The sequence below is a fragment of the Ochlerotatus camptorhynchus genome, unplaced genomic scaffold (assembly GCF_037179485.1).
Source record: "Ochlerotatus camptorhynchus isolate MF236.1 unplaced genomic scaffold, CSIRO-AGI_Acam_v1.1 ptg000300l, whole genome shotgun sequence".
In the NCBI taxonomy this organism is placed as follows: Eukaryota; Metazoa; Arthropoda; class Insecta; order Diptera; family Culicidae; genus Ochlerotatus; species Ochlerotatus camptorhynchus.
The window spans coordinates 818,586-842,044 of record NW_027040788.1 but is presented as its reverse complement, the minus strand read 5'-3'; the positions used below and the strand labels follow the sequence as shown (position 1 = coordinate 842,044).

At 39.0% G+C, this 23,459-nt stretch overlaps 1 protein-coding gene across 6 annotated transcripts in view; it reads right to left on the bottom strand.

Moving 5' to 3' along the window:
• Positions 1-23,459, bottom strand: part of sdk (sidekick cell adhesion molecule) — a 362,757-nt gene that overhangs the window by 68,117 nt on the left and 271,181 nt on the right. For 5 of the 6 annotated variants that reach the window (XM_065228676.1, XM_065228671.1, XM_065228673.1 and 2 more), the window contains exon 3: positions 12,591-12,692. In XM_065228676.1, coding sequence (XP_065084748.1) covers positions 12,591-12,692 — 102 coding nt within the window. The remainder of the gene's footprint in view (positions 1-12,590; positions 12,693-23,459) is intronic. The other variant, XM_065228672.1, reaches the window with a different exon arrangement.

Genomic DNA, 23,459 nt, shown 5'->3' with positions numbered 1-23,459 from the left:
TCCGTGCGCGACTGGCTTATCCAGTTGGGACGTAATAGCCACAAAAGAACAACGCCTGAATGTAGACAATTTTTCTAGCTATCAGTACAATTTTGGCAAAAAAAAATTACCAAAAATATTTTACAATAATTTACTTAACGGCGCCGGTGGTGTAGTGGTAAGCGTGATTACCTCTCACCCCAGCAGGCCTGGGTTCAATCCCAGTCGGCGCCGCCGGGATGTTCTGAGGCATAACATCTCTGATCACGCCTTCCTTCGGATGGGAAGTAAAGCCGTTGGTCCCCGGTTCATGAGTTGATGGGTTGATCGGTAGGGTCCAGGTGTGGGAGATGCCTTCCTGGCACGTCGGTAGCATTGGTGCTCAGCACGGAAAACAAGATCGACGGAAAAACAAACCAAAGGAAAAAAAAAAAAAAAAAAAATAATTTACTGACACTGACGAATTTGAATTCAGTTTAATAATAAATGGTTCTTTAAGCTAGTGAAATTTGTGTTTTCATAATCATATAACAAAAGATGAGAACAAATACTTTACGGCAGGATCCATGATCGCAGCTTGCATTAATCGATGGCAAAGTTCAATGAGCTTGGCCGTGATTCATCTCAATGGCAACGATTCTTTTCCGGTCGAAATGACCGTAACGAAGACAAAAACAAAATTTACGCGGTGGCCTCCGGAGACCTCTCCATGGTGTTTAATAACGTTCCCTGATTGGAGATTATTTCTCCGCACTCATGGGCGAAGACTCGAGAGTATCTGCTGCACGGTCAGACGCCCAGATTCCGAGAAGTTCGACCGCGCTGTGGTTTATTTTATGATCCCATCATCGAGTCGAGCGTTGTTAGGCATGGCTCATTTGGATTTGGCAAATCCGCGCACCCCGCTATATAAATCGTATCGTACTGGAAGGGGGACCGACTGCGGCACATGGGGAGCAAATTAAATCATCAATCAGTTTACGTTCTTCTTTTTTTTCGGTGAATGTATACAACCACTGATTGACCAACTTGCTAAGGAACAATCGAATTGATTCAAGTTTTCGGACAGCAGACTGGTTGGTTACAGCTCCGGAGTGACTCGGCTTGGCGAGTTATGCTCGATGCTTTTTATGGTTTATATGGGACATCAGTAACAGTGTAGATAATCATAGCGATCTTGCACTGAACATTCATTTTCCGAAGAGAAGGCAAAAATGAAAAACGAGATTGATATTCGAATCGTAAACACTTGTTAGCTGACAGCGACATTATTCATACAAGGCATCATATTTCACTTCGGAAAACTTTTCCATAAATTATTGCCCGGTCATACTCATTAACACTTTTCACTTCGCTTTTTCTCATTCCATCTCAGTGCACAAACTAGTTAGAAAGAAAAAAAATCCCAACATTCTCTAGGTGGTACCAAACGTCCGTTGTTGAGCTATTGAGTACCGTTAATGAAACCATGCATAAAACAGAATGTTTTCCTTTCGTTCTGTTTTGTTTCGATTCCTAGTTCGTTTCGTCCTCCAGACGGGGATACAAAAAAGGAAAACCACAAGACGACGTCGACGACGACGACGATGACGACGCAGCGGGTGATGGCACTAAGTGCGATTTGTCGTGTTCTATACCGCATCTTTCTTCATCGGTCGGTGTTAGGTGGTAGGTACGTAGACAAAATGAAATGACACTCTAGACTTTATATAAAGTGTCAGATAGGAAGACGAACGACGACGTCGTCGTCGTCGTCGACGGTGTGGTTGGCGTGGTCCAGACGTATGCTCGATTTGCACTCTTTTCCCGTAGGCTTGAACTATTCTTGGAAGTTGAGGCACGTCGTCCTCGTCTAGCTTGGAGCGGTGGAATGTGGGAAAATATTATGGAAATGGGTTGTAATCTCCTAGGTAGAGTAGAGAGTAGAGTGGCACAAGGAACATGAGTCTAATTGGGGTCCTTTTTCGTACACAGAGGAATCTGTTTATGAATGTATTGCAAATTTCGTACAGTTTTGCGTCAAACTGCACGATAATTTTAGAGGTTAGGTGTTTAATATGACTGTGCGGCAAACTGGAAAGTTTGTTCTAAAATCTTACCATATTTACCATATGGTGGTGATATGAGTTAAAGTCTAGAATATACACACTAATCGAGTCAGTACGGCTTTACCGAGTTTTTGAATTGCGGAACTGTTCGGTAAAAGTTTAAAAATCTGTGGAAAATTTATTAATGAGAAAATTTGTTCTGAAGTTGTACATACTTAGTTCTGTTAACCCCATTTAATGATAGAAAATAAAATTGGTCGATTACATTGATTCCTTACGAATAACGGTCATTTGAATTTTTACCGACTTTTTCAGCAATTCAAAAACCCAGTAAAAAAATACTGACTCCTGTAAAAAAATCTTAGTGTGTATAGTATATATACCCTAACAACGTCACGTGTTTTAAGTACTGGTCTCTTTATGAATTTGGATATTATTTACGTTGTGGTAATTTACAGCGATTGCGAGGCATTTCGCTGAAGGATGTTTCGCCGAAGGTCATTTCGCCGAATGGATCATTTCACCGAAGTGCAAGTCATTTTCTACGGTCTATGAAATCAGTCTCGAAAAAAAGATTAAGAAGGTTCGATTTTTTCAACCTGGCAAGCTTTTCAAATGTAATGTTTCCTTCTTTTGAACATGAGCAGTTCTTTTGAGTTGTACTGATTTCAGAAATTTTCAAATAAAGGATATGTTTGATTTATAGGAATGCTTCCTTCTCCTTATGTTAAAAAACCAGTTCATTCGAGTTGTAAAATTCAGCGAAATGAGTCATTCGGCGTAATGACCCGTTCGGCAAAAAGTCCTTCCTTGATAAGCTTTTCCTCTTGCTGTTTACGAAACCCCAACACGATTTCGGATCCCGGCGTAAACCAAACTGTACCCTCAAAGCATTCAACTTTCTGTAGGCGTCGCTCGCTCGTTTGAAGTTAGCTTTTGCAAATACGGATTAATGCGCCCGGAAATAACTTTGCCACCGATTGCGTTCTTTCTTAGATTTCCGAAGAAGGGGCGTACTCCAAGGAGGAGAGACAGGTTTTCTTTTCGTAGGAACGTTTAAGTTCAACCATTGGCGGAAACAAAATGGCACAAAAATTTGAGGCCATGTTATGGACATCCACACTGTCGTAGAAACAAATTCAGTCGAGGTCTGACAGGTAAGCGAAAAGCATATCAAAGTCGATTTTCCGGTAATTGAGTGCTCTTTCGAATTCATTTGCCACCGGAAGTGGCCTAGGACATTCAACTGCAACATTAACGCGAATATTAATTGGGGGGTGGTGTAGATCTACTGGCAGAAATGGATCATCAGCAGATATACTACAGAACACGTTAACTTGATTCGTACTCGCCGAAGTCAAAAACGTCGAAGAAGCAAGACGAATGCCATTTTCATCCTCAGACCAGGCAGTACGAGGTTGATTGTAATCGCCGCACACGAGTACAATGTCATCCAGAGAAGCGCTGTCGCAGAGTTCACGAACGGTGGCGATGTGTTCTTCAATCAGATCGACATTACGGCTTTTGTACGGTGGAATGTAGATATTGCACATCAGGAATCGACGACCACGAATATTGGCAGAAACACACACTTGCTCCAGTCTCCTGCCATTGTTCGTATCAATGCGCGAGCTCTGCCATGTCGTTCGGCAACGGCTATGAGCGCACCACCAAAGCAGCGCTTGGCAGGAACGAGAAAGTTGCGAGATATTTTACGGCTACGGGCTCAACTGAGCAAGGCGGGTCAGGGGCTTCGGTACTGCTATGTGTAGGGCGTCCCGGGTCAGATGACGATCACAGACAACCAGAAGTCGTATAACAATGTACAGAGTGTCCTCGAACGGACTTACGCTGGAATCGGAAGGACGATCAGGAAGTGAGAGTTTATGAAAAAGAACGTACTTGCCTGGGAAAGCAGGCTGGAGGACTTCAACTACAGTCTCGACAGGAGGACCGCGACGACTATGATGAACGCTGGCAGCAATAGACCGGACTGTGTCGAGCTGAGAAGAGCAATGTGCTTTTTAACATGCATCGCGGGGTCCGTCCATCCGACACGTTAAAAGTTATAAATATCTTAAAATTCCTGCTAAATGCTTATAATTAACCAATTCATTTTTAACGCTCTGGTTTCAAGCCTCAAGTCAGTGATATTTCTTATACTTAAACGATGTCTTTCAGAACGCGGAGCACCTCTTCACTGCAAGCACGCTGAGCTTATACACGCTTGTAGGACGATCCAGCCTCATAAAGAGAGCGACACGTTAAAACCGTGACGTGTTATATATTCAAACACAAGATTAGCTCCATTGTTCAATAAGGCCGTTCGCAATGCTGAGTTTCAACATCGTTTCAACCTACTCGACAGTTCTAAAATTTGAAACTGTCAAAACTGAAACTGCAACACGATCAGTGCAACGCACAGTATTAAAATGTGTTTGGTATTTATCCCTACATATGTGTGCGTGTTCATAGTTTGTTTGCTTCGGTGATTTTAGCACGAACGGAGAAGGTGATTCTGATACAAGAACATATTTCCTGGCACAAGATGATTACAACAACGTTATCCAATGTCAGGTAACGAGTTCGAATAGGTCCCGGACGATTCTTCTGTAGAAACATCTAATGAAAGTAGTATCTGAAGTGCAATTTGATGATGGAGTAGATTAATCTATGGAGATCTCTGATCACCTGATGGTCTTTTAAATAATTTCTGAGCACCTTGGTATTGCGGGTGAATAAATTAGACACGTGATATCAAATTGTTGGACTGTTGAGGATCGTCAGAATTATACTTGATCAACCTGAAGACTTGAACAAATATCATGAGAAGTTTTTGGAGATCTCTGATCACCTGAAGATTTTTGGAATATTTTCTGAGTCACCTGGTACCATGAGAGAATATCTGGAAGATGTGATTTGAATTGTTGGATAGTATGAGATCTTCAAAAACAACCTGAAGTCTTGAAAAAGTATCCACAGGACTATATGGAAATCTTAAAACACATGAAGGTCTTTGGAATAATTTCAGAGCTGCCTGGTATCATATGAGAGAATAGATGATAGATGTGGTTGGATTGTTGTATATTTTCAGAATAATACCTGATCAACCCAAAGTCTTGAAAGAGTATCCTGAGGTTATCATGGGGATCTCTGATCACCTGATAGACTTCGGAATAATTTCTGAGCAACCTGGCATGATGAGAGAACATCTAATAAACGTGATTTGAATTTTTGAATAGCTGAAGATCTTTAGAATAATACCTGATCAACTTGAAGTATTGAAAAATATAAATCGGACTTCATGGAGATCTTAGAACACCTAAAGATCGTTGGAATAATTTATGAGCAGTCTGGAATCATATGAGAGAATATTTGTTTGCTGTAAAAGACGCAAGCCCTTTAAAAGAAGGTCCATGCATTTTCATGCATGAAATTACCTGGGATAAAATTATAAAACACAGCTGGCACTAGCTTATTAGTAATTGTAACCCATTACAAGAATACAGATACAATCATGAAAAAAAGAGCTATAAATCTGTATATTTTGGTGAAAACTATAATAATAATCTAACTTTTTTCAGCAGCAGCTGCAATTGCCTGTATCTTTGTTCTGGAACGACTTATAACCAAACAGTCTGAAACTTCACAATCTTTCGGGAGAAAAGCAGCCTCAGATCGGAAACTGGAATCGCAGGAATCACACTGCACTGAAAATGCTGACAGCTGCTAGCAAAAAAAAACACAGAACTGGCAGACACAAGTTTTTAATATTTTCTAAACTTTGTTTATTAAAAAATAATTTTTCTTCAACTGCCAAGAAAATCCGCTTTAGAAACAATAATTTCAATTTAATTACTTACAAATTCTATGACATAAAGCAAATTTATTTTCTCGGTCAATTTGCCAATTCAAAGGAAGACAACCCTATTTCCCTATCAGGGACGTGTTGGATACCCGCGATCTCTGCTATATGCAGTCGATTTATGTGTTTCTGCAAATGTCAAGTATAAGAATTTAATTCGTTTGTCTTTTGTATCCTTTATTAGTTTTTGTTTGTCTTGTCCCCCGTCTCGATAAGTCTCATCGTCGCCCACTGGTCACCATAGCCGGTCGAACTCCAGACGAATCTAGAACCACACTACCGTTCATACTGGCGTCATCGCTCTGATGAGACAACGAAACCCTACCCCTAAGCTCCTCCCCTTTTCCTATCCTTCGACAATGTACCCCTCTAACCTCGAGTAAGCCGCGAGTATTCGGCCCAACTCCTACTAGACATAGAATTAAGTGAATTTTGTTACAAACAAAGAACAATGAATTATCGGCTCCGTAAAGCTAACGCGATTGAGCCTTAAAATTAAACGAACTAGATAACCAATTTACCAATTCAGAACAATATAAGAAAGAGATTTCGGTTCCCCCTGGCCATCAGCCATCGGTCGGTCAGATTTGGCTCTGAACCATTTGGCTGTTTTTTTTTAAACTTTTGGTTGCAATTTGACTGATAGAAGTTATCGATTAACCTTGCTATCCAATCATGGTTATTTCTGACACCACCGGCGCCGATAGGGTGTCATTAAGGATGAACTCGAAAATGTTAAGAGAAAATTGAGCATAGTGGCGCTTACATCGCTTGCTCATCTCACGGCAGTGAAGTTTCAGCAATTTTGCTAGAACTCTATGAAACACCTGATGTTTTAATAATTCGCTGAAACATGGAAACGCTGGAAACATTTTCTAAAATTTACGATATTTCTCTAAAGTTTATGGAACTGCCCTGACGTTCTCTGTTCTTTCTTGAAATTGTAGAAACCTCTCTAACGTTTTTGCAGTTCTCGTTAACTTTTAATTAAGCTGCCCTTAACATGTCTATTTAATTAAACTGCCCTAAAAATGTCTAAACTTCCGTGAAGTTAATTGAACTTCTGTGAAGAACTCAAAAAAGTCTTAACATCTCTGACGTTCTATGAAATTCTGTAAATTTGAACTGGACTTTTAAGAAGCTTTGGAGCTTATGAAACATCTTTGAAATGTTTCCACATTTTCCTAATGTTTATGAAGTATTCGTGGAGTTATCGGATCTTCCCTGAAGTTCCATGAACTTGTATGAAGTATCTCTGGACTTCTGTGTAGCTTTTGAAATAAGATTTTTTTTTTCATGAAAATCATGTTCAAATACCCTTGGAGTTATTTTCAGTATTCCTTTTCCCTTGATATTCTCGAGTTTCTCTGCAAACACATGATTCAATTCCCTTGAATTTTATTTCGGAATTTCATTAGAATACTTCTCGGAATCCCCCTGGATTTCTACTTAGAATTTTCTTGGTATCCTCCTTAGAATTCAATCCATAAAAATCTTTTTTTTTTTATTTTTTTTTAGCTTTTGAATAGATTTTGTTTATTTTTTTTAGTAGATTTCAGAACTTCTGAAATCTACTTAAGTCTTGTCATACTCATAACTTATACCATTAAAATCTGGATGTATCTGGTTAAAGATCGCCAATTGTCTTTGAAAATTTAACTCGACATTTAAGGTGTTTCGGTAATTAGTAGGTCAAATTAATTATTTTTTAAATTTCTAGCAACACAAAATTACTTTTCTTGAAATTGAAACATTCAGAGATAATTTCATTTTGAATATTAAAGCGCGCCCTATTATAATTTGCTAATGTTAGCTTGAAGCCCTTTTTCGGATCGGTTTATATGATGCAAATGTAAAGTCTCTTTGTTATTTCATAATGAACTACCTGTTGTTTTTATTTAAATGTTTTTTTTTTAAATTTAATGCAGTTATTGCAATTTGTAGAAATCAAAAGCCACAGTTGAGAAATATTAGATTGCTGCTTGTTTGCTAATAAATAATGGAAATTGGTTGAAATCGACGGTTATGTTTTGGTATACCTTCAAATTATATCAATTTTAAGTACACTGGAGTCGCTTTTTACGCGGGTGATATGTCCCGCGTAAAAAAAAACCGCGTAAAAAAAAACCGCGTAAATTCCGGAATCCGCGTAAAAAAAACCGCGTAAATTCCGAAATCCGCGTAAAAAAAACCGAGTAAAAAAAAACCGTGTAAGAAAAAACCGCGTAAAAAGCGATATACCGCGTAAATTCTGAAATCCGCGTAAAAAAAAACCAAAATCCGCGTAAAAAAAAACCGCGTAAATTCCGGAATCCGCGTAAAAAAAACCGCGTAAATTCCGAAATCCGCGTAAAAAAAAACCGTGTGAAAAAAAAAACCGCGTAAAAAGCGACTCCAGTGTATGTTTGTTTTTTTTTTTTTTTTGGTTCGGCAGAAGTGGAAACATTGATCGAATGTTCCTTGGATATCTACAATGCTCCCTTATCTTTACTTCTTGTAAATGTATTAAATGATCAGTAATCAAGCACAGGATGTCCCTAATGTAGATCAATCAGTTTCATGAATTGACCACTTTTACGGATGTTCCGGATCTATTAGTGGACCATCCCGTGGTCCCCTGCGTTCATTTTCTGGTTACAACTCCCAATTTATTGAAATAAGACATCTATGAGTGGTTACGAATAAACCGTGGAGCTCTAGGATCAGCTTCATTAATTTATCACATTTACGGATGTTCTGAATCTTTTAGTGGACCATCCCATGGTCCCCATTGTCCATTTTCTGGTCATAGCTCCGAATTTATTGAGATAAGACGTCTATGAGTGGTATCGAAAAAACCACGGACCTCTCGGATCAGTTTTATGAATTTACCACATTTACGGATGTTCCAGGCTTATAACCTTCCGGAAACTGACTATCCCCTACTATCTGCTTAATAACTTCTCCGAAGACATCAGGTAGTTATCTCTTCAAATTGCCGTACAGTACAATCAGTGTTTGGTCCCAATTTGCTTAAACCCCATATGGTACGTGTATTCGTTAATGCCAGATCGACCGTATTATAGGAAGCCAGTGGCACTAGTACTATAGCAATACGGCAAGAACGAATCCGTACTATAGGAATCTTGACTGTACAATATCTTATTGTTTTCGGAGAGAGGACGAAAGTAAACTTTTTCCCGATTTCATATCGAAATTCACGAGTTATTTCCGGTGACTTAAAATTCCCGGCTGTTTCCCGGTTTTCCCGATTTCCCGGCTAGTGGGTCACCCTGAATCCTTTTATTACAATTGCGATCTTGGACTAAGATTTACAAACTAAGGAAGATGTTCATGATTCTGGATCATTTGAAAGTTTTCAAGATGATTAGGTAGGTATTTTTACGATTTTTAACTTCAGTTATGAGGAGAGTTCTAAAGGATTCCTAAAAATAATTCTAGAGATATTCTGTGAAGAATTCCAAGGGAATACGACTGGAATTTCAAGGTAGTTTCAAGAAAATTGTAAGTAGAACTAAAAGTGGATCCTAAGGCAGCACTGAAGAAAATTTTAAAGGGGAAGGAAGAAAGGAGAATTCCAGGGCTTTAATTAGCTCAGTCGGTAAAGACGCAGCTATAAAGCAAAACCATGCTCGCTACAATTCCGGGTCCGGTCTAGGATTTTTTTCGGATTGAAAAATTTCTCGACTTTCCTGGGCATAGATTATGAGTCAAGCAAAATAATGAGCATTTACACTCATTGTTCACGAAAACAAAAGAAGCACTTCTCCCGAATTCATTTCGCCTGCCTTCATCAGTATGACGAAGAAAATCCAATGGCATTCCAATGCGTTTGGACGGAATTGGAAATCGTACAATGATTTTGAAATCAAGAATCAGTGTTAGATTTTAAACAAAATGTAAACAATTTGTGACTCTTCATCAAATCTAACGGTACATAAGGAAAGGGAAATGAATTTAGAAGTCATGTTTACCAGAAACATTTTATCATATGATCGAAAAACAAGAGATAAAGAGCGGGTGGCGCTTAGTAAGCGGAAATTCTAATCTAATCTAATCTAATCTAATACAAACGCAGCCAGTACGAGAAAGCATCCTGGAAAATGATTAGGTTAGATAAGACCTAATCATTTTTCTTGTCAACATTGATGTTTGCAGCATATCTGAGATATGACACAAACATCAAAAAGGCCAGGCCTACTGCGTCGCATTTGCCGCAAAGATGATTCTGTGAAAGGATCCGAGTTTAAATAAACCATGGAGGTACCATATTCGAAGCAGTTCCTAAATCGACGCAATCTATAATGTTCGACTATTTTCAAAAATTATTTTTGAAATGTTACTTCTGCAAATATAAGTTTCTGTGCTCTAGGGACGATGGTGTGGCAAGGTTTTAACAAATATCTTGTCAAAATCGAGATGCGATCAAAAATATACGAGTACTTCATCATTAGGAACGTGTCAAATATTGTGCTGACACGGTATATTTGAACAGCGATGCATTTCGTAAATCAGATGCGTGGACATACCGTACCAAACGCTCCGAGTTAGGTTAAGAGTGAATGTAGCAGTAATATGTAATGTAATGAATGGTATATAAAATATAGTGTTATGGAAGGATCTCACCAAATGCCTCCAATGTTAACCAAGTTCCCGATTTATATTTGACGTTTGTCAGCTGTAAGCTTCTGGCAATTGAAACACTTGAATGAAGTCCTTCCTCAGCAACATGATCGCACCGAACGATGGGACGTTGAGGGTTTGGTGGGTTGACAGCGGCTCCAGGAACGAGCTGGGGGATATCGCAGAGACGTAGAGCTTGTAGGTCCTGCACACCGTCGATGTACGTGCACTCGCTGAGTTCCGAATGGATGATCTTCCGTAACTGATGATTGGCCATTTGCACCAGGAATTGAGCTGCTCGTGCAAATTACATCTTGAATCTCAGCGTTGGTGGCAACCCAGAACCGGGCAATTGAATTCAGGTCGATATCTATGGTAGTTGATGACCGGATCAGCACCGATGTATAAATACAACACGGAACAGCACTTTTTCATTTTAACAGGTAATCACAGGTAATCACTGGCAATTCGAATCGCGGAAATTGTGCTCCAATTACGGGACAATTATAAATTTTAAATTTTTCCAAATTTTGAAACTGAATGTTATTATGGAAAATACTCTAAAGATCAACTTTGGCTTCACTTATTGCAGCAATTTGGTGTGGATTTTGTTAGATAGTTCTTTATGCTTAGGGTGGCCATCTTATCCTATCCTACCTTACAGCAGCATAGATCAACCTTTGATGCTTCTGTAGGATTTATGGAAAACGCATAAATTGACGCTCAAGTCTTACGTAGCTGCTCAGATTGACTGTCCTGTGTGATTTTTTCTTTTCTTAGAAGAGCAGAGCGACGGGCAAGCGTCTAGAATAGGTTTCTAAAAGAGGCTTCTGAAAAAAAAACTAAAAAAAAAGCATCTTCTAACTTAACATAAAATCACGGGCGCAGGACAGTAAATTTGAGTAATTGCACAGTAATTAAGCACTTGAATAGTTGCAATGAAAAACTTCGAGTTAGACAAAAATTGAATACTGAAGTTTACTGTATTTAATAGTGCTGCATAAATTTTATTTATAAAATTTGAGCGAAAATTAATATTTCTCTCACTGTGTATTCCTTCTAATCCAAAAACTATTTTGTTTTCCAACTCCATTACTCTTTTTGTCACCTAAGCAACGCTATTGCTCCCACTCCTATAGAAACCGACAAACTCTACTTCACATCTTCAAACAACAAGCACAACACCCCTCAAGCCAACAGGGCTAGGCCGTGCCTATGGTCACACTGAAACCAGTGCGGTTGGGGTGCAGTGAGTCTCCGGTGACATTCAATATCTATGCAATCCAGCCGCGGGGCCACACCTTCCTCAGATTCACCCACAAGCTGACTGGCTGACGGTCGGTGGTCTGGCTTCTCAACCCCAAAACAGCACACTACTTTGTGCGGCAGAACGAACACCGACTATATTCTGTATGGGTACGCGCCACCACAGGAATCAAACCGCACTTTAGCCCAGCGCAATAAAAACAAACCATGAAGGACGACTATAAGCTATATATGTAGGTACCGTAACTCCTCTCCAAAAGGAAAACCACAGTTTGAGTAAGCGTGTCGCCTGTGGGTTAGATTGGATTGGATTTCGAGTTGCAATCCGGGAGCATAAAGTGGGAACGGACCCGCCGCATTTGTCTCCATTAGAATTGCCTACAGCAGCAGTAGCAGGAGCGTCGTTGTGGTACACAAACCGAGGAGATTGAAGGCGTGTCGACAGCTATAGAATGGAGACGCTTAATGCACACACGTGTGTGCAGAAATTTCAAAGGATGGATGACGAGCGGAAGCAAGCAACCGACGAGGTCGGTCGGGTACGAGATGTTTATGCACTTTCTATCACACACCGGCTGCTATTGCCGCTGGCAGGAAGTGATGTGTTCTCATTTTACTCATTTTTTTCTATATACTGAGTCACATTTTGCCACACACAGATATGGTACTCTTGCCAGCAGCAGGAATACCGTACATTTATCTTTTATTTGCAGTCAATTGAAAGTTATTACGGATGTTGAAAGCGAAATTACCAAACAATTTGTGATGTAGGTACCTACGAACACATGTATGTATGTATGTGAACTCACCTAGAGCATGACACTGGAGAATCTTCGTTCGACCTTCATTCACCATCGACCCGGACGAGGATGGTTGCGTCGTGAAGCGTGGCGCTTGCATCTGCGGTTCTGCTGGAAAGAGAAGCACACGAGAAAAGAAAGCAATTAATGGATGGTTGGAGCAGAGAAAAAACCTATATGCACAACAACACAATTAGTTCTTATTGTGGTTATACGCGATGCCGCGTGATGGCCTTATGAGTGCAATAACTAGGGCACATCATCATCGTCGAAGTCTTAAATGCTATCACAAGCCGATTGGCATCATCGTCGTGCGTTATCTATATAGTCGTCGAACGTAGAGTAGAGACATCCCACGAAGGCTCGTGAATCGATCCTTAATGAAAATTTCCAATTTAGCTGAAATTTTGCACCTTTTTAGTAAGTTGTTATTTTACGTTACAGTTCTTCATATTTGATCACGACTACTTTTCCAACAGGGCTTGTGCAAAAATAGTACTAATGAATTAAAAACATATATATTGTCGAAACGGTTTGTTCTATTGATATGGTATCTTCAGCAATTCTGTAAAAAATATACCATTTATTTATTTTTTTGTTTTTGACGTAGGACCACATCACAGAACAGAAGGGGAAATGCAAACAAATCGGTGAATCAAAAAGTGGTTCGTTTTTCTGCTCAACAAGTGTTGTGGTAGCGTTCCACACAGGCTTTCTATGTGCACTTACACTATCATAGCTGCCTATCTTAAGGGGGGAGTACACTTTGATTTTTCGAAAAAATGCATTTTTTTTTGCTTAAAATTTTCCTTGGGATGTATTAGAAAAGACTTCAATTCCGCCAGAATATTCCTTACCGCTTTACGAAGCGATTTCCTAAAACATGTACCGGCGCGCTGAGAGAGCATTTTTATCTTTAAACGCGCTTATCTCGAAACGGGGTTTTTCAAACTGGCGTGGGAAATAACTCTAACCAGTTATCATCAAATTTGGATATCGCCTAGGTTTTCTTGTTCAGAATCAAATTCTGCTTAGAAATACGCATCCACGCATCGATTTTGTCAAAAATGGATTTTTAATCCACGATTTTGTAAGCATTTTTAGGGTGAAAAAATGAACTTTTTTTTCCTAGGGCCACAACTTTTGAAAAAATTAATTTAAAAAAAATCGGAGTACGTATTTCTAACCCAAATTTCATTACTAATCAGGATTTTTGTTCGATTTATGTTCCAGGATCACATGGAAAGGAGTATTTTCCCACGCCGTTTTCCGACTTCCGCGCGAGGACGCCCGCGCGACCTGGTGCACCGGCCACGGGGAGACGCCAATCGTGTTCAAAAAAATACAATTTGTAGTTCGAAGGATGACTAATAAATGGGTTATAACATAATTGCCCTCCCTGAGTGTTTTATTGCTTTAAAAAATTAACGAAGATGCCTTACTTTTTGGACGTTCAAAGTGTACTACCCCCTTAACTGCAGGCAGAAGATGCCTTTTACCGCTAGGTGCGCTAGTGTTCGCAAATGACAAGTGGAACCACTTTCTGATCCGAAGTTCCATTCCTGTGACTAGATTCAACTCGCAACTATGAAATTACTTGCATTTTTCCAAACAAATTCTTTTGATTCCTCCTCAAAATTTGTCAGAACCCTCTTGGCATTTTTGTCCGAATTCATTAAAGATTTAATTGTAATCCTCCGTAACATATCCTCTATGAATTCTCCGAAACTCCCATAGAAATATGCTCAGGTTTCCTTTTCATTCAGAATCTTCTCGAACTCATAATCAGAATGTCCTTAGATTTTTCTTATGAAGTTCTCCTCAGAATTATCATGGTATAATCCACCTTTTCGTCCAAATTTTCTTATAATTCCTTAAGAATTAAAGTAAAAAACTGTTATGAATTTTCATTAAAATATCATTTGAATCCTATTGAGGGTTGCCTTGGAATTCTACTCAGATCTACCTTTTTGTGGGTGACCCTCACAATTATGATCGATGACATGAATAACTTTTTTTTATTGATTTTAAAATATTTACTAACTTTTTCTACCAAATATTCACTAAGGTGCAATTAGTTTAAGCTATGAGCTTGTACTTGTACTGAAAAATGTGCACTCATGCGGAATGTACTTATTTTCAAAATCATAACAACCAAGTTTGAATTAAGTATAATACTGTTCCATGCTATGGAACTAACATCCAAAATGTTGCTTAACGGTTGGAACGATATATAATGGGATGAGTTTATCTTGTGCTAATTTCGAGCTCTCTTTGTGCTTTATTTGTGCGCTCCTACCCACATTGCACGTCTCTCAAATGTTTGCGTGCTCTCTCGGGTCCCCTGCTCTCAAAAAAATAAAATCGAGTGCAGGAGACTGACTAACAGCGCACAGCACAATCTTTTTTTTAGCTGTTTTCGTGCTTCCAAACGATCTCTGGTCAAAAGACAGGCATAATAAGAATAAATTCTAGCCTAACATTTGAAAGGGGCAGAAGAGCTAAAATGTAAATAAAATAATATTTTGCAACAGTTCACAAACTCGATAAACAATAAAAAGTAGAAGAAAATATCAGGGAGGGACGTATTCTCAATTACTTAATTGAGAATGTTACCTAATTCCTATATAACTTTATAATTACTAAACGTAAGATTTGAAGAGCCTATCATCTTGTGTAAACAAAACTTGTATGGACCTTTTCACGCAAACCGAAGTAGGAGGAATTGCAAAACTTAACTAACTCTCGTTTTTTATGATAAGGCTAACTCTTTCGACTGAAGTGTAATAAAGACTATCCATCAAACACTCCCCAAATTTTTTTCATACAAAACAGTGTCAAAATCTAAAGAAAATTCATGAAGTCCCCTGGGTTGCAAACTTGAATTAATCAACTCTTCATTCATCAGAACAACACTATCAGAATGAACAAGGGGAAGCTCATATGTTTTGACCGGCGCACCGGCGCAACCATGGGTAATTGAGAGATTTACAACTCACAAGAAAGTGAGAGCGAGCTTTTGCGCCCTCTTTCTCCATTGCTCCCTTTGCCTGCAATCAGATATAAGTGCACAGCGAGAAATGCCCATACATCACAAATGTTCTTCTTATTTAAACTCACACATTCAAATCGGTCTGCAAGTATAATAAGGTCCAAAGCGTACCAGACTGCTGTTTCCGTGTTGCTCCCGTTTGACGCGTGACTGCTGAAAGCTTCAATTACAACTCTTGATAGAGCTGGAATTAGGGCGTAACAGCTTTTGTAAACAATTACTTCTCTTGACGATTTCTCGAAACTCAAGGCACGCCCACGCAAACCAACATAACCAACGGGAAGGGGAAGTCTTCCTTTACCCGATGGTGTCATTGATTTGAGAGGGCGAGCCTTGACTTTCTAGAAATCATCGAGAGAAATCATTGTTTACAAAAGCTGTTACGCCCTAATCCCAGCTAACTAGTGGTGCAAACCGCCATGTATTGTGGAAAATTTGTGGTATGTTTCAAGAGGTGCTAGAAGGTCTGCTTGGCTTACATCAGGCATTTGGCCATTCGCAAACTTGCCACCCGCCACCCAAAAAAGCTCGCTTTTAGGTGCACTATTTAACGAGTTTTGTCATGGCAGTGATAAACATGCTTAGAAAACAATGCATTGGGGATTAAGGCAGACCATCCGAACTGAATTTAATCCTTTTTGAAGCAAACCAAGGTCGAAGACTCTCCGTCGAATCGCTTCATTTCGAGCAATATCATTTTCGTGTAAGTCATTGTGTTTCTTGTTATCGAGTCACGATGAACATTCCTCCTTTCAAACATAACTTGACTATCGCTTGTTTCGTTCGTCAAGTGCTTCACTTCATTTCATTTGAAGCAAAGACTTGTTTCAATTGACGCAATGAATGACTCGAAAACTGCTTCCTTTGTTTTTTCCACTTTCACTTCAATTCGGGCTCATTCGACTTGTCACGTATCGCGTCGTCAAGCATCAATATATAGTATCCACACACATTCAGAAAAAGTGTCACATACCCTACAATAGGATATTTTCGGAACGGGAATGGCGCTAAAAATCGAAACCCGACGCCATTTTGGAATTCAAAATAGCGACAATTGGTTTTCAGAAGTGTCAAATACCCTAATATATGGGTATTTTAGGAACGGGAACAACGTTGGAATCCAATATGGCGGCCATCAAGTTTCATAAAACGTGTCAAATACCCTAATATATGGGTATTTTTGGAACGGGGACAACGCGTGGATGCCGAAAATCGATATCCGACGCTATATTGGACTCCAATATGGCGGTCATCGGGTTTCAGAAAAAGTGTCAAATACCCTACAATATGGTTATTCTCGGAACAGGGACAACGCGTAGATGCCGAAAATTTATATCCGATGCCATTGTGGAATCCAATATGGCGGCCATTAGGTTTCATAAAAAGTGTCAAATACCCTAATATCAGGGTATTTTTCGGAACGGGGACCTTTCCAATTCCCACGACACGTAGATGCTGAAAATCGATATTCGAAGCCATTTGCAGGTCATTTTACACTTCTTCTGAAATCGGAAGCCACCATCTTGAATTTCAAGATGGCGTCGGACATCGATTTCTGGCTTCTAGATGTCACCCCGATTCCAAAAAAACCCACATTGATCGGTATTTGACAGTATTTCACAGTTTTTCTGAACCAAAGCCGCCATCTTGGATTTAAAGACGGCGTGACATCAATTTTCGGCATCTACGTCTCATCCCCATTCTGAAAATAACCATATTTTAGGGTATTCGACACTTTTCCGCAAATCGGAAGTCGCCGTCTTGGATTTCAAAATGGCGTCGGATATCGATTTCCGGCCTCTAGACGCCATCCCGATTCCAAAATACCTATATTGATGGGTATTTGACAATATTTCCCATTTGTTCTGAAATCGGAAGCCGCCATCTTGGATTTCTAAATGGCGTCGCATATCAATTTTCGATTTGTAAACTTCATACTGATTACAATAATATCAATATTGATGTGTATTTGACTGTATTTCCACTTTTTATTAAGCCGGAATCCGTCATCTTCGATTTCAAAATGGCGTCGGATATCGGTTTTCATCCTCTAGGTATCATCCCGATTCCAAAAATACCTTTATTAATAGGTATTTGATAGTAATTAAACTGGAAGCCGCCATCTTGGATTTAAAAATGGCGTCGAATATCAATTTTTGATCGCTAGACGTTACCCCGATTCAGACAATGCCCATATTGATGGGTAAACAAACCACCCGACAATGATAAATTTGATATCCACGTGCACAGATCTATGCGCATACGCTTAAATGAACAGAGTGAACAATCAACAAAAGTCATAAAGACTGCGCGAATTTGGATCGAACAGCTTCGCTTCAATGCAAAAGTAAGTTCATTTGACAATGAAAGAAGAAATGAACACGAGTCAAGCCAAAACAAACAGCATGAGAACTGATCGAAAGTGGTTCTGTTGATGTTGACGGGGATCTGCTCGAAGAGAAGACAGAACGACTTTCAATTGAAAGTGATGGTTTACGGCTTCATCGTCACTTGATGATTTTCGATTGAAAGTGACTTTGTGGGGCCTTAAAAGAAGGTTGAATTGAGCCACACTATAAAATAGTGTATTCGTGGTCACTTGTGGTCTGGAGTAAAGAAGTATAGCCCGATTCATTTGAAATGCATCCGATTTATATTTCACGTGTAAACAACGAACAAAAAGAAGACCAAAAAAATCTCCGGGCGTAATTCCAGTCTCACAAAAAAATGTGAACGAAGAACCAAGGCGGAACAACAAACAAAAAATCCCGAAGGTTCCACGGCGTATCACCAGTGTTGGCAGTTCAAAGAGTGAAAGATCCGGGGGGTAACAACATGTAAGAAAATTATCAGGGCGTATGATGTTTTCTTCTCAATTTCACGACAGAGAAAACTTTTTTTTTGAGTTTTTAGTGATACATGATGATAGATTACACTACTTACTATATGTCAAGCTTATAAAATCATCCAAAAAATGGAAAGTCATGGAAAAGGATTAATGTTTAGGTCATCAATATTCGGAAGCAATTTTCTCGATATGGTGATTTTGAAATTCCGCCCTTTCCAAATGTTAGTCTAAAAATGTAGGCTTTCGCCCACCTGCTCCGACACAAAAGGCTATATAAGTTTGACGAAGACAAGCCATCTGCACTCAGTGCTCAGTGTATGACGAATGATGATAATCCCGCTTAATTGTGTTTGTATGTCTGACCTGTCCATGCACAACTTAACAAATGAGCAGTGTGTACGAATCAGGTGGCCAGCAGATCATAATTCAAAACACAAAGGTGACAATAATCCGACAAGTTGATGATGACATGGACACACGAAGCCATATAAGTTATTGATATATGCAAAGGTTGCATTTTTTACCAGAGCACTGGAATTTAAACATTCTTCACTGCGTATTTAAATTGACAAATCAGCTATATAAAAAATCCTCAAACAAAACTGCAAATTTCACCAATCCCATATACAAAGTCATGTTCACCCATAAATGCAAACGGAGATCGAATTCGGATTACGGAAGCAGTCGGCATCAGACCGGAAAGTAGATTCGCGCCGTCCGGAGCCACCAAAATCATAGTTAAAAGCCTGTGAAAGTGATGATAATAGTAAATAAGGCACACCCACAAAAAAAAAAGTGTAACGCACCACGCCAGAGACCATGAGTCACGGTAGATGGAATCCGACAGCGAAAATCTGTCTGTCCGCAGTTCGCTGATAGCTGGATGGATGGACAATTAATCTCAATTCAACACTACATCGGCCCGTTTGGTTGTAAGCGAGGCTAAAATGGCGTTCCGGTTGGTTCTTCGACTTCGTAGCTGCGATTTACGTTACTCTCACTGCTGGCACTGACGGCTGGTGGTAGAGGCCTCCGCCCAGCTGCAGCCGGAAAATAGTTTGCCATCAAGAGTAGTAAACGGAGCAGAAAAGTGAGACATCATGTTGGGCAAAAACGTTTTTTTTTTTTTTTTATTATTTCAAATGCGAGAGGTGATCGTTTCATTTTCGTTCCACGATAACAAGGGCTGTAATTTAACGGTGTGATTTTGATCAAAATCAACAACCGGAGATTAATGGCGATTGGTTAGTTGTAGTAATTTAAAATTTTCTTGAAGCACTCCAGCTCGATGCTTGCCTTCCTCTAGCTGGCTGATATTTTAAGTAATATTCACATTATAGCCCAAGTAAAATTTTATGTTTTAATATGGCAGACGGCTAAGAAAACATCATAAAACCTTATAAACAGCCATTCCATAAGCAAAACAATATAGTGGTTCTCAGAATTTCGGAAAAATTTGTAGTTTTGTTTCTGATCGCAAAATATTAGATCCATATTTATTTATTTTATTATTAGGGTGACCATTTCCATGTTAGAGTGGTCCAAAAAATCAAGAATGACCTTTTTCAAAAATCAATAACTTTTGAACCACTGAACCACATCAAAATATCAAATGAAAGATAATTTAGCATCCCTCATCAACGGATGAGTTTGGTAAAGGAATCCCTTTGCTCACTTTTTACTGTCTATATACAATTTTTACACTAACGTACTACAATGGTACTATCAACTCTATACTTTGATCTCCTCATCTATCGTATAAAATGTCCACTTTAAGTCTGATATTTGACGTTAGGCTGCTCCAACTATGTAAATCGATAGCTTCACGCATGAAGAAATAAAACATGATTAGTTAAAGTAGATTAATTTCGATTTTTAATTATTCTTCTTGGATTTCCTTGGAGGTTCCTTCCGTAAATTCATTTTAAATTCACTTGAATTCTTCTTAGAATTCCCATGCAATTAACCTCAAAAATATAATAAATTTCTGCTTAGAATATGCTTGGACTTCTGCTCTGAATTCTATTGGAAATTCAATTCGTATGCTCCTCAGAATTCCCATAGGGAGCGGCGCCGGTGGTGTAGTGGTAAGCGTGATTGCCTCTCACCCCAGCAGGCCTGGGTTCAATCTCAGTCGGTGCCGCCGGGATGTTCTGAGGCATAACATCTCTGATCACGCCTTCCTTCGGAAGGGAAGTAAAGCTGTTGGTCCCGGGTTCATGAGTTGATGGGACGTTATGTAGGGTCCAGGTGTGGGAACTGCCTCCCCGGCGTCGGTAGCATTGGTGCTCAGCACGGAAAACAAGATCGACGGAAAACAAATCGAGGAAAAAAAAGAATTCCCATGTATTTCCCCAGAATTGGGGAACTATTCGAAGAGTTCCTTTGAGATTGAACCATCCAAAATCGATTCCATTGAAATTCTTCTCGGATTTTTTTCGAACTCTTAAGAGTTCTCTTGGGAGTATCCTCAAAAATCACCCCAGAATTCTTTTAAAACTATCCGCAGAGATCATCTTTGGAGTTCACGGGATTACCATGGAATTCTCATCAGAGCTCTCTTAAAAAAACGTCAGAACTAGTTTTGAATTCTTATTAGAACTGGACCTAGAATCCTCATCCAATCACCATAGAATTCTTCTCAGAACTCTCGTTAAAATGCGCATAGAGCTCTTTTCTCAATTATATAGAAATTATTTCCAGGACTGTTTTGGAGCTGAATTTTGCGTCTTTAATAATTTAAGCAATAATCAAAAGCGGCGCTCGTATGTGTCAGTCTAAGTGCTGTTTTTTCACCTCCGCTTAAGCCTTAAACCAGGATTAACTATATGGATAAACCTGGTATAAGGTTTGAGCGGAGCAGAAGAAATCTTCTCTCAGAGCACTTAATTTTACATGAGACCTACTTAGTCTGTTCTTTGGTATTCTTCTCTGAAATACCTTGGTGTCATCCCTAGAATTCCTTTAAAATTCTCTTAAAATGTCCTTTGGATTTTTTAAAGTTCTTGATAGTTCTTTCAAAAACTTTTGAAAATCTAGTACAGACAAATACCCTTGAAAAGTTTCCAAGGTTTAGAATTAATTTTTGGGGATAGAAGGTATATTTTCCCCGATTTTTAATCGAAATTTAAAGAATTTCCCAGTATTTATCGTGTAGACTTCCTAAGTGCCAAGTACTCAACTTAAAAAATGTTGTTGATATTTTTCCTTTTCGCTCTATTTTGGTTGTGAAAAAGTGACTTTAGTGACTATTTTTAGGGAAACAGTGACTTAAGTGACTTTTTGGTGTGTGACGTGTGAAGGCTTCCTTAATCGCTTAAAGTTTTCAGCAAGTTCATTATCCGTTTCTTACCTAGATTTACTCACTGATACGAGAAGAGGTCCTTCGCATGGCGATTTTCTCTCCATTAGAAGTTCTTTTCTGACTCCTTCCGAATACAACCCTAGGGGCGCACATTCATTCAGATTTCCTCCATCTTCATGGTGACCAGCAACCCGATTTTCTCCCGGAATTTTGGAAATTTTCCCAATCAAGCGATATACATTTGCATCAAGCATAAAACTGAATGCGATTGAGCTTAAGGTTAAATGGGTCATTTCTAAGACAGCAACCCCCTTGCTGAATCTTGAATTTGGTTCTGCGAGACAGTATCAGTATTCGTTCTAAACTTTGATTTTTATTTGATGAGAGTTCTTTTCAGAATTCTTCTAAAATAAAGGTGACATCATCGCTGAAAGTCCCTTGAAACACTCTTTATAACAGTCTAGAAATTCTCTGTAGAACACTCCACGAAATTCTTAAAACTCATCCTAATTCGAGTTTTAAATTCTTTGTAAGAATTCACTAGAGCTTCCATTTTTTTTAATTTGCTTGAAATTCACTTCAGATGCTCGACCAACAATGGAAAAGGGTCTATTAGTTTTTATGAGCAAAACTTGTAATCCCCCTTCTCTGCCAACACCATCTAGCAGGAGAAATTCTCCCGCGGAGATGTCTTCAAATTTTGCTCAGAATGCTCTTGGAGTTCTCCTCTAAATTCTTCTCGAAATTGCATGGAATTCTCAATAAAATTCTCTAAAAATTCCATTCAAAATGCGCTTGGAATTATCTTTGGAATTTACTTACCCCCAAAATTCACTTCCCTTGGTATTTGTATTTTTCACGAATCTTGGAATCCGCTTCACCCTTGGGAGTTCTAGTAAAAACACTCTTAGAGATTTTCCCAAAGCTCAGTAGAAAATATTCTCTGAAATAACTTGGTGTTATCGCTAGAATTCATGCTAAAAGCCTATAAATAGGGGAAATGGATGTTATGTCGGCCATAATTTTGGCCCATACATAAATTTTCAATAGCGACCAAAAATATCCATTAGTACCGTCCCACAGTGGGGCAGCGAATCCATTCGCATGGCCAAAACCTCTAGCGCCGTTGGTTTGCTTTCTACAGCTATACAATGTTCTACAAAGTTGCTCAATATTAAAAGCGCCATCTTTTAAAAGTTTCATATTAGTTCATTTTTACGCCACATAGGTAACGCTCGAATCTATCTTTTGAACGGAGCATCCTAGCCGAATGGTTTTTCCGGCAAAGTTGTGTGAAATGAAGTGTTGAGAAATATTATCGGAGACATCGAAACTCTATGACTCACATTAAGCGAGATATCGGGCAATTAGGAAACATAACCTCTAAAATTGCGTTTTTCCTTTTTTTCACCTATACACGTCAAATGTATCAGTTTTATACTCTGTTAATTATCAAAATGGTTTGAATCATCCAAACTAACTTGTTGTAAACTGCACTATACATTTTCAAATCGATTATTGTAGCTAAGTAATGCAAGCAGGGCTGGAGTATAAAACTCATACATTTGACGTGTGTAGGTGAAAAAAAAGGAAAAACGCAATTTTAGAGGTTAGTTTTCCTAATTTCCCGATATCTTGCTTAATGTGGGTTATAGAGTTTCGATGTCTTCGACA